At 42.8% G+C, this 12,666-nt stretch overlaps 1 protein-coding gene across 2 annotated transcripts in view; it reads right to left on the bottom strand.

Annotated features, from left to right (window-relative positions):
* Positions 1–770: 770 nt before the first annotated feature.
* The window catches only part of LOC135168409 (uncharacterized), a 21,433-nt gene continuing 9,537 nt past the window's right edge, over positions 771–12,666 (bottom strand). The window contains exons 1-2 of one of the 2 annotated variants that reach the window (XM_064132543.1): positions 3,625–3,928; positions 771–2,265 (exon numbers count right to left, since the gene is read on the bottom strand). In XM_064132543.1, the coding sequence (XP_063988613.1) occupies positions 1,433–2,227 (795 nt within the window). In that variant the 5' untranslated portion in view covers positions 2,228–2,265; positions 3,625–3,928 and the 3' untranslated portion in view covers positions 771–1,432. Of the gene's footprint in view, positions 2,266–3,624; positions 3,929–12,666 lie in introns of those variants that run through there. The other variant, XM_064132544.1, reaches the window with a different exon arrangement.

The following is a 12,666-nucleotide window of genomic DNA, read 5'->3' as shown; positions in this document are numbered from 1 at the left end:
TACAGGAAAAGACCATTGTTCTGCATAATTTCAACCCATTATATAAACCGCACATTTCGCCGTGCCCTATATAGGGTAAGCCCCAAGATCAGCTGGACCGGTCCAAAAGTTCTTCAGAAAGAATTCATTTTCTTTAAAAAGTTTTTTTTTCAATATCTCTAGAACTAATGGACATTTTTCATTTGCTTTTTTCTTTCAGAATTTTTATCACCATGACCTCTATTGAGATCAATTCAAATTTATGCAGGCGTTCCTACAAAGATTTCGAAATATTTCCAATGTTATTTTTGTTTTTTCAAAAAATCATTATACGTTCTTTAGCTGTGGCAAAAATGGAGATATCGACATGAAATTTTGACAAGATCTACAGTTTATGATCAGGACGATTCCTCTCTTAGATGGGCTCAATCGGCCCCGTACTTCCAGAGATAATCAATTTTTTATGAAAGTTAAGTATGTATCATATCTCGAAGATTAGTGGGCCAATTTCTATTTTTTTACATGTTGGTAAAATTTAGAATGTATTGTGATCTTGGCCTTGAGAAATTGGCTAACAATTAATTCCTCTCGGCTGAATCACCAATAGTGGAAGAATATTCCCTTTCAACATCAAAATATTGAAAAGGAAGGCCTGTGAAATGGATTACTTTAAATGGGGATCAAAAATACAAACTCTGTTGAAATTCAAATATAACTGATAGTTTAATCAAAATCAATGTTCCTTTTATAATTTTCTCTTTAACACAAAAATCTTTAGGCCTCTTTTAAAGTGTTTCGGGGGAGGGGGGTAAAGCCAACCAGCCTGCGACACACGCTTGATTCCATACAATAAGAAAAAGGGAAGATTCTAATTTTATGTAAAAAATATCTGGGAAGAAGTTAGGGGAACAACGAACTGAAATTTACTAAAAAAGAACTAAAAAAAGGGGGGCGATACAAATAATCAGGGGGAGTCAATTATACAGGAAAGGCTTACCGTTGGGGGGAGGTTATATTCAGGGATATTCAGGGGTAATGTTTATTAATTTTTGGAACAGGAAGAAAATAAATGGAGGGCACTCACAGTATCAGGGGGGGAACCTCTAATATTCTTCCTTTTCCAAATTTTCAGTTTATCACAATTTACAACGGGACATTAAATTACATAACCAGCATCTTTGCCCGAAACTCTGCTTTTTATTTGAGCAATATTATAACCTCGAAGGGCGATAAATAAACAAAAAAAACATTTTCTTTGGCGATAATGACAAATAATAATACATAAAGATAAATGCAAATTGAAAAAAAAACGAAATCAGTTCCTCCGCGAGGGTGGTGCATTTAGCCCTTTATTCGACCTCGCGGGGTAGAAAAAAAAACGAAAACACTGAAAGGCACTGGGGTCAGTGGAGAATCAGTCTTGTATTGGAAGCGGGGTGAGGGGTCGTCCTGTTTAGGGAAGTCGTCGGCAGTTGGGGCAGGTACGTACATCCGCTCCCCAGCGACCGCAGAAGAAACAACGACGTTTCTCCACCGGGCAATCCTTAGCCAGGTGGTTCCCGTTGCACTTCCGACAACCGCTGAAGAGGAGGGGGGAGTAAGTTGGGATGGCAGAGGTGCGAGGACCACCAGAGGGGCGACGAATGACCTTGGGAGCGGAGTTAGGGTTGTAGGGGAGAGATGTGGGTCGAGGGATGTAGAGGCTCATGAGGGGTGGGATAGAGTGGCTGGGACTAGGGGTAGGGCGGGGGGTGATATAAGAGGAGGGAACTGTTGGAGGGGGATCTTGGTCCTGGGGCTGCGATGTGAGGGGGATGTGTTTTTGTTGCAGGGTTAGGGAAAACAGGGAGGTTTTGGGAGAGGGGGACCAAGGGGAGGGGGAGTTGGACTCAGGAGGGATGGGTTCAATCTCTGGCTTTGAGTCTAGAGGTGATTGGGAAGTGATCGAGGGGGTCGTCGAGGGGAGTAGGGGGATCTTTAGAGGGTCGTCCTCGTCGTCTGATGAGGCGGTCAAGGTGGTTGTCATGGGAGGGAGGGGGGTGTCGAGGGGGTCTACCTCGTCGTGGATTGGCGAGGTCGATACTCTGAGGCTCAGAGGGTGTAGAGACGAACTCGGGGTCGGCTGAGGCTCTGTTGTGGTGGTGTTGTTGACTTGCCTCTTCCAGTACCATTCCTCGATCTCCATCTTCTGACGAGCTACCCTCAGCATCCACTCTATCTCCTTCCAAGCCTGGCTCGGCCGATCCATTAGGGGGAGTTGCTCTCCCAGGGGGACTATGTAGGTTCCTTTCAAGTATAATTAATATGGAAACGTATTAATTTATAAAAAGAAAAGAAATAACAAAACTAACTAATAACTTCTATTAATATTTCGGCCCCGCTATTCTTTGTTTCGAGGATAAATTCCTCGAGAATCAGAGGATTGCTTCTTACAAGGAATTTCGGGCGTGGAATGCTGTTTTTATTCCACCCAACAATAAGCCTCTGTTCTATTTTTAGAATAGGGGGAAAAAAATGTAAACACAACCGCGTGTGCCGTATACGGCGGTTAGCCCCACGTTGGGCGCCAGTTCTGACCTTGGCCTTGAGGAATTGGCTAACAATTAATTCCTCTCGGCAGAATCACCAATAGTGGAAGAATATTCCCTTTCAACATCAAAATATTGAAAGGGAAGGCCTGTGAAATGGATTGCTTTAAATTGGGATAAAATATACAAACTCTGTTGAAAGTTAAATATAACTGATAGTTTAATCAAAATCAATGTTTCTTTTATAATTTTCTCTTTAACACAAAAATCTTTAGGCCTCTTTTAAAGAGTTTCGAGGGAGGAGGGTAAAGCCAACCAGCCTGCGATACACGCTTGATTCCATATAATATAAAAAAGGGAAGATTCTAATTTTATGTAAAAAATATCTGGGAAGAAGTTAGGGGAACAACGAACTGAAATTTACTAAAAAAGAACTAAAAAAAGGGGGGCGATACAAATAATCAGGGGGAGTCAATTATACAGGAAAGGCTTACCGTTGGGGGGAGGTTATATTCAGGCATATTCAGGTGTTGGATTCCCGTAGAATAAATTACGTACACAGATTTTAAGGGTAAAAACTGATATTTATTCACGGAACTAAATGTACGTGTTACTCTGAATGTAACGTCGTTTCCGAAGTATTCGGCTACAATCCGAAAATTAGAACTAACTTAACTTAAAGGAACTCCTCAGTTTTATTCACCTGAGGGAATTAGGAAAAGTGGAGGGGAGATAGTATTTGGTTGTGGAGGAAAAGGTTCGCTAGGACGATTCTCAATGTGGGGTTTTTCCCTGGGATTATCTTATTAGGGGATGTACTCTAGGGTTCTTTTAATTAGGGAAGGTTTTCTAGGATCCTCTTAATATGGGGAAATACATTAGGAACTGCTGAAATGGGTTTATTGGGGTGAGACCCACGATGGACGGTTCGGAGGTTATTAAACTACGGACAATATTTGAATAGTGTACCTACAAAAAAACATAGTAAAATATATATATATAGGAAGAAGTATAATGAAATTATTCTATGGAAAAGATTAAAATACTGGGGTATACAACACAGGGGTAATGTTCAATAATTTTTGGGGCGGGAAGAAAATAGAAGGGGGGCACTTACAGTGTCAGGGGGGGGGGGGATCCTCCGACTTCCGGATGGTCTTCACGGGGTAGCACGGGATGAAGATTGTGAGATAGCCGATGTCCGCAGCTCGTCGTCTCCTGGGGTTTCACCAACTCTCTCCTTGTCCGCCACACTTTTTCCTTTTTCCCAAATACTCCTCTTCTATTTCTTCAACGTTTCTGCAACTGCTCTCCCTTTAACTCTCTCACTCTTCAAACTCGTCTTAATACTTTTCTACTACTCTCTTTTCTCTGAACTTGAATAATCTTTCCACTGCTTTCTTTTTCACACGCTTTCTGGGGCTGGTCCAATGCGTAATGTCGTCAGACGCACTCGTGCCGACGTCCTCAGCGATCCTCTTGAGGGGGGGGGGGGCTCCGTGATCCAATCGTCAATCGACGAAACGGCACGTGAGTTCCTCTGCTCTGAATATCCGGGGGGGGGGGGGGGGTGGTGGTGGTAATATCGCACTTTGAGTGCTGTGGTAAAGGATTAAGGAGAAGGGGGAGCAATGAATTCCGGAATGTGGGTTCAAACGGAAGCGGGAAAAAACCTAGCTTCCCACGCAGGGACGCATTTTTTTAGGGCGCGGGGGAGGGGCGCAAAGTCTGGCTCGTCATAGCATATATTGATACGTGTATTAGATTTTCTGGGGGATTAATCAATTATAAATGAACTTATGTTGATGTTGCATGGAATGACTATGGATCCATGGGGGGGCTTGCTACTAATGAAATTGGTAGAAATATAAGGTTTTAAAAAATTAGACAAAAAACGAATGGGTCTGAAGTAACAGCCCACATATCTCTGTTAAATAGGGTCGATTAACTGCTTGTGTTACTTCTGTTGTTATTTCAATTACATGAGTCTCCTGACGGATCACTCGATAACGGGATGGAGTTGTGCATCCAATCATGTACTGCCGATTTCTGTCCAATTGGTCGAATGAAGCTCGACTAGCAATGGAATGGCGATCGATCATTGACTGCCTAACGATATCCCATTGACTAACAATCGATTTTTTTAAAAGGATCAAGTCTTCTGAATTTTCGTTAGATGTCGCTATTTTGTCTATTAATGCATAATAATTCTTAACTTTTACCTATCAATAGGAAACCGTATCAAATAATTCCCCCCTCCCCCTGGAATATTGTCTTTAAATTCGTATTAGTTTGAGCGGCGGAGGTTCTAATCTATTATTACATCGGTCCCACCATTTTCATGAAATAATAGTTTATAATTTTTTTGAAAGCCCAATGAAAAGGAGTAATATAAGTAGTCTCTTGAAAGTTAATATTTACTGAAAATACAAGAACTATCTAATCATAAAATTTCGCCGCGCAAATCAGCAATAACAGCGATTTTCGTAGGGACGCCATCAAAGTAAGACACTATTGCCAATCTACATATAGATGCCACAACAGATGATTTGGGTTGCGCTACCAACGCAACAGATCGAGTGTAACCATTTCTGCCAGGAAATAATGGTAACAGGAGAAATATGTATGGTAGCTCGTTATTAGGCCCATATATTTTCCTAAATATTAAGCTAACAAAGTTGATTATGTGAGTGGACAGTGAATTTACCATTTGCGTAGTATAAGTTGTGACTTTAGCCTCGAGGAATTTTGTAACAATTAATTCCTCTCGGCTGAGTCACCAATAATGGGGAAATTTTCCCTTTCAATTTATTTATATTGAAAGGGGAGGCCTGCGAAAATTATCAGAAAAATAGAGCAACGAATAATAACTCGGGTGGACTTTTAAGATTATTAATAAATTTAATAACGATCACTACTTCTTTTTATAATTCTGTTCAACAATCTTTTCAGGCCTTTTTAAATGAATTCCGAGGGAAGGGGTAAGGCTAACTAGCCTGCGACACATGCAGGAATCTATAAAGGGTGTCCCAAAACTGAACGTCCAAACTTTAAACTTAAGTTGGGGGTGAAATTCTGGATCGAAAAGTCCTGAGCGACTTTTTGATCAGACGCACCCTTTTCAACTTATTGAGGGTTGAAGTTGGACGAATCAGGGGCGTGGGATAACCGGTCGCACGACGGTGAGAAAAACGTGCGAGTGTGGTGGTGTCCCCACAAATGCGGTACTACTTCCCTGCGGCGGCAGAAAAAGATGACTGCCGGCGGAGGGTAAGAGGAAGGGGAGGGAAATGAAAAAAAATGAACGCCCCTGATTCGTCCAACTTCAACCCTGAATAAGTTGAAGAGGGTGCGTCTGATCAAACAGTCGCTAAGGGCTTTTCGATCCAGAATTTCACCCCCAACTTAAGTTTAAAGTGTGGACGTTCAGTTTTGGGACACCCTGTATAATTTATATAAGGGGAGCTTCTAATATGATTTCAAATTGAGGGAAGAGGTTAGGGGAACGATCGGTTTTATATGTAATCTGAAAAAGCTGAGGGGGGGAATACAAATAATCAGGGGGAATTTAATTATAATGCAAAGGAAGGCTTACCGTTGGGGGGAGGTTATTGTAAGGGAACAGAGAAGTATATGGTAAATTTGGGGGCGGGAAGAGAACATAAGGGGGCACTCACAGTCTCCGGGGTTCTTCCAATCTCCAGGTCGTCTTCACGGGGCAGCAAGATAATTATTGGCCGATGTCGACAGCTTCTCAATTCTTGAGCAATTCCTCCTTCTCCACCAATTATCTCCTCTTCCTTCTTACTCTTTCGGCTCTCCTTCTTCTCCTTTGTAATTCTGCTCAACTTCTCCTTTCCAGACTCTTGAACCTTTTCACTTACAACTCCTCAACTTTATATTCTATTTCTCCAATCCTTCCAACACTTTCTCAATTTCTTATTAACTCAGGGGCTGGTCCAATTCATTCTTTGGGGTAATTTTACGGTGACTGTTCTCGAGGCAACTTGACAACGGGGGCTATATTGTCGGGGTAAGCGCAATCCTCTAAGCCCAATCCTGTTCAACATATTTATACAGGCTTTGATGGAAACCTTAGAGGAGAAAAGAGAAGGACACACGCTAATAGGACCGGGGGCAGGAGTGAAAGTCGATGCACTGATGTATGTAGATGATGCGGCAATATGAGCGGAAGAAGGAGCAGAACTAGACAGGATGCTGAAAACACTAGAGAGATGGGCGGCCAGAAACGAGATGGAGGTGAGTGCTGAGAAAACAAAAATAACTGTATTCAGGAACGGAGGGAAGAGGAAGGTCAGTGATAGGGCAGGGCGAAGGGAACGAATCATTCGCCATACTATACGCGAATGATGCGGCGCTGCTGACAGAAAATGGGCAGGAGCTACAAAAAAGGCTAAGGACGACAAAGAAGTGGTTGAATGAGAATAAAATGGAGCTCAGTGTAGAAAAAACAACAATAATGGTGTTCAGAAACGGAGGAAGAAGGAAGCACGGAGGAGAGTGGACGTACAGAGGAGAAAATTGAGGTCGTAAACAACTTTAAATATCTGGAGGTATGGTTCATAACGAGCAATCAGGTTCACACATAGGAGGAAATTGGCAGGCAAGGTGACCCAGCTATTGAACAAGGTATGGGGGAGACGAGGAGAGCGAAGGTGGGAGACCCGCACCGACAACTGTACCACATGGAGACAATAAAAACGGCGGCATTAGACGGAATGGATATATGAAGATGGAGGAGATGAGAGCACCGGGAGACGCCACAAGGGACATATGGAATTGCGAAAAACACACCAAGTTACGTATGGAAGCTAGCAGCAGGGAAGAGAAGCATAGAAATGGACTCCAAACGACGGACAATCAATTACCTGATGACATTCAATGAAATGAAGGATGAGCCGCTGACGACGAAGTGCATGAAGGAGAAGCTAAAGGGAATAAAGAACGGAAATCCCTTAGCGTAGCGTAAAATGGTGATGGAAGCATTCAACGGAGCAGGAGACGGAAGTTGGATGTAAATACTGAAAACGACTCAGGAAAAAGAAAGCCTGACGGAAAGAATGAAGGAAGTAACGAAAATCTGGGAGCAGCAGGACACACAGACAGATTGGGAGAACGTAAAGCGGTCGAGCTAGTGCAATTACTCTGGAGAGATCGCGGAGGACACGAGGCTACAAGACGACTGGAAGGACAGGAAGCTGCAATTATGGCAGAAAATTGGGTGGGTGAGATGGAGATATGGGAATGTCTCAAGAGAGAGGAAAAAGGTATTCGTGGATCAATTTTGCAGAGGCTGCAGAAGAGAAACACAATCGATGGAACACGTTGTGAGCTGTGAAAGAATGCAAGAAGAGATGACGGAGAACAGTCGCGAATGATTGAGAAGCTGGCTGGAAAGGGACGAAGGCGAAAGGGGGCCAAAGACACTAGTGAAAATGCTAAGAGGGTTGCTGAGGGCATGGTGCATGAGCCTACTGGAAATAGAAAGGATTCTGAAGCAGAAAGAAGAAGAGACGAGACAGCGACGAGAGGAGCTGATGGCAACTCAGTGAATAGACTGAATAATTATAAATACTCAAGGGGACGTGGAGAGAGAGGATCTGTACAAATAGGGATAAGAGAGACGAAGAGCTAGCGGAGAAAGTATGAGGTACAAAATGAGACCAAACAAATGCATAATTAAATAAGTAAATAGTGTACTACTCAAATGCCTGGTAGCGCCACAAAAAGCTCGCACATACTTACGTCGTGACAATATTTGTACTAGCAGAATATTAGAACATCAGTAGTAAGTTTGGAACGTTATTCAGAGTCTATTACCTATTTTTAGAGAGGAGTAGAAGGAGGAGGTGTAAAACATAGGACGTAACTCCAAAGGAAAAGAAATTATTATTATTTCTCTTAACCGTTTCGTTAGTGTCGTTCCAGCAGAAAAATAAAACGCAATCGCGTCCTTCCACCGTTTCGACCCTACATCCTGCAGCATTGAGACGAATGCATAATCCGCAATGTTAGATGTGTGGGATCATTCCGAAAGGATTTTCAGTAGTAATACCCCAAGACCTTGAAAATTATCGGATATTTCCCTCCAGTTTCCCTGCGTAGCACTAATCGCGATAAGTTTCGCAGAAAAACTTATCCCTCTCGTTGCTACGCAACGAAACTCTCGGGAAATATCCGATTAATTTTGAAGGTCGAGGGGTATTTGGCTGGATTATTTTTTTCATTCCAATTTCAAACAATTAAATGTGTGGCATTTCACGTCATATAGTATGGTTTTTCACTCGTAGTTGTGGCTTCTCCAGCGTATATTTTCTGTCTGCACAAAATGCAGAGAATTGTTTCCAAATTGTGGATTTTGTCTTCATTGTATTATTAGGAACATTATTTCGAATTTTTTGATCAATAATCTCCAAGGATTCTCCTCCAAATCCGCTCATGTCGAGATAAAGTCTTTGAACTTGATTTTTTGTAATGACAGTTTTGGGGTTTGAAACGCGTACAAATTGTTTATCGGACATTTTCAGTGCTTAGCAACAAACAGGGAACTATCCGAAAAATATCCCAAGTAAAACCCTCTTACTTGTACCACGTGACGGGAAATGCCACCATTTAATTGGTTGAAATTGGAATGAAAAAAATAATCAGGAGAAAATTTCACAAACACTTGAACAATTATTTCACTTTAATTGTTCTAGTTGAAAGTACATTTCCAATTTTCATATAACTTGTGACGTATTTTCGAAGGCTCGCGGAACCCTTCGTCCATCCGCCCGCCCTCTGGCACCGGAACACCCCTCCACCAAATCAGCAAAATCCGTTAAGCGCCAGGTCATTAAAACGGAATGACCACCGTACAAAAAATACTCCTCCGCTCTCAGCTTGAACAACTCCGGCAGCTCGGTCCGTTGAGATTCACTTAATCAAAAGCTGAAAGGGGGATGCAACTGGGACTTTTAAACAAAAAAAAACCACGCAATTGTCAAAATGATCGGGGATCACAATGTTTAATAAATAAAAAAAATAAAGAAAATAATCTCGATACAATAATAAAAAAAAATCAAATAAATAACTCCCCGGAAATCGATCACGCGTTATCGCACACACATGTAGGATCAATATCAAATTAAAGGATAAATGATTAATTTATTTTACGAAGGTTACAGAATATTGTAAAAAGTTAAATACAAGCAAATTACTCTAGGAGGATGAAAAGTATCCTCACGCGTCCGCGGTCAGGTCACAACATAAACTGAACACTAAATTCATACCGCAGCTCACACCCGAAAATGCACTGCCTTTTCCTCCGTTTTTTCATCATAAGTTTTCCTCCCTGAGTCCTTCAACAATGCAGGGTCTGTCCCATGAGCGACCCCACATGGCCGGACAACACTCACCATTATGCCATAGAACAAATCCTCAAAACTTAAAACACAACTAACATAAATCTTTCATGTTCGAGACACACGTCTCCTTTTCCTTACATCTCTTATATTAAACAAACCCATAAAATACATTAAAGTCTTAGCATCTAAACAAATCTTAACGTCCACTAGAGTCATATTCTTCCACACGTGCACAAACATCTAATATAACAAAGCACTCACTCATTCATTCTTTATTTATTTCACACATTCCACACTCTGCCATCCTGCACAGGTATCGGCCTCGATACCAGGTTAGACTGGATGGATATCTCCATCCAAGTCAACCTCATCATCACTGAACCATTCGTCATAATGTCCAGAAGCCTTAGCCCAAGGCTTCATAAAATCGGCCGCTGTGCTCGTGCGATTGGGACCCTCGTGGTCTCCAACCTTCTCTACCAGGTAACGATTGTTCCTCATCACTGTCACTACTTTGTATGGGCCGAAAAACTTAGGATGCAACTTAAGGCCCCTTCTAAACTGTCTCCTCCGAATGGCGACTAAATCGCCAACCGCGTACCTCTTAGCCGGTTTCCTTCTCCGGTTTAAAGTCCTATTCTCTTCCTGGACCTTCAGGATGTTCTGCCTCGCTTCCTCCTCAATCAATCGTCTTAATTGCTGGTCAGCTGAGAGTCGTCGTGGATTTTGCAAAACTGGTGATTCCTCCTGTATCACTATATTCATTTTTACACCCGTATCCTTGGTTTTGATCGGCGTGTCACTCCCCACTATGTCGCGTAACTCACTCTTACTATTCGGATCAGTCACATGTTGGATCGAAATGTCATAATCACTAATATTGTCTTCACACACACTTATATTTAACACTTCATTCCGTCCAGGGTCATCGGCTTTAATTAAATCTTCCTCAGAGTCAATTCTTTTCAAAACAGCTTGTCTGTGTTTCACTCGCACTTCAGCATAGTCAGATAATTCGGCACCAATTAACAAATCACTCCCCAGAAAATTATCCGGAACAACATCAAAATCGAACCTGAACTTCAGGTCGTCGATCACAATATCCGCCTTAAAACGTCCAAGTGTACGTCGATTCAAAGCTCCGACACCGTCAAAAAAGATCGTCTTCTGGTCAAGTTGCGGAGCTCCCAGCCTCACGTAACAACTTGACCGCACCAGATGTAGGTCGCTCCCTGAATCCAATACAGCTGTTACCTCTTTATCCAAAATTTGGACCTGCTTGTAAGTTTTTTTGTCCTTGGCGTTCAGCGCATCGCAGCGGGGCTTCTCTTCCCTTTCCTCTCTACCTGCTTGACTCCTGAAATGTTTTTTCTCTCTCGGACACTGGGTAGACACATGTCCAAACTCGTTGCAATTGAAGCATCGAGGCCCCTTGGCTTTATCCGGACAACTATCGCTATAGTGCGTCGTACTGCCACAATTAAAACAGTGTGCCTTATTTTTCTCAACATCTCGTACCTGATTCGTCTTTTTCATCCTGTCCGTCTTATCATTCCTTTGGGTTAACTGGGCACTCACTTTTGCTTTCGCATTTTTCTTCTGGGTTTCGTATTGCTTCAATTTTTTCCGCAATTCTTTCACCGTCGTCGCACCGTATAAAATTAACTTATTAATTTCCTCATCCTGGATTCCATCGATGATGTATTGCAACTTTGCATCCAATTCGATTTCACCGTGGCTGGCCATCTCTAAAACTCGGTAAACGTAAGCCTCATACGACTCATCACCTTTCTTCCTCACGTTACTGAGCTGCTCATGCACCTGTTTGCTGTTCACCGTGTTGGAGAATTCCTTGATAAGCCGCTTCTTTAACTTCCACCACTCCTTGGCATGGCATTCGTAATTTGCAAATAATTTTGCGGGTCCGTCTAACAGCTTCTTCAGATAGATCACTTTATGTGCCTCAGACCAGGAACACATTTCCGCGGTCTCCTCGAACGTGCAGAACCAACGCCAAATGTTCTGACTTCCGTCACCGCTGAATCTCTCGAGTGCGTCTTCGACATCCTTAAATGTCAGCATAGAGCGCGGATAACGGGACACATCACTGTTCATCACTGGACCACGTTGACGGTACACTCGTCGTTGACGACCACCATTGTGCACCTCATCTTCATCGTCACTGTCACTCGTCGAATCACCATCACTGCTGGCTGAATCGGCTTCAACAGACTTGATCAGCGGGCCTTTCAACCTTGCGAGCAAATCCGCCTTTTTGCCCGTGGTTTCCAGCCCAAGCCCTTGGAGACGAGATTTCAACTCTTTCGTCCTGAGTTGATCCAAAACGTCCCCTTCTCTCGTCCGTGAGGTTTCACCTTGCATGTTGTCTTTCACAGGTGTGATGATTTTGTCCGTCGACCCTGCTGACCGTATTCGTTCTATCAGTGCAGCTTTCTTTCCAGTCACCCTTAATTGAAGTTCACGTAATCTAGATTTGAGTTCGCCCACACTCAAGGATTCTAGATTGTCTTCATATTCGTCCTCTTCTTCCACGTCGTCGTCCTGGGGAACATCCCGTTGTGACCCAACTCGTCTCAACCGCTCCAACAAAACAGCTTTCGCACCTTTGGTTGATAAACCCAGCACTTGGAGTTTGCACCTCAACTCCTCAACCGTCAAATTGTCGAAATTGTCCAACACTGCGGGATCTGCCATTTTATCACCGTAATTGCGTTACACAAAAAATTCACAACGTGTGGCCGTCTGCCGATTGTGTATCACTGCACCTTGAT

The sequence above is a fragment of the Diachasmimorpha longicaudata genome, chromosome 13, assembly GCF_034640455.1.
Source record: "Diachasmimorpha longicaudata isolate KC_UGA_2023 chromosome 13, iyDiaLong2, whole genome shotgun sequence".
Taxonomy (NCBI): domain Eukaryota; kingdom Metazoa; phylum Arthropoda; class Insecta; order Hymenoptera; family Braconidae; genus Diachasmimorpha; species Diachasmimorpha longicaudata.
The sequence above is the reverse complement of the archived record's forward strand: the minus strand, read 5'-3'. Positions and strand labels throughout refer to the sequence as shown.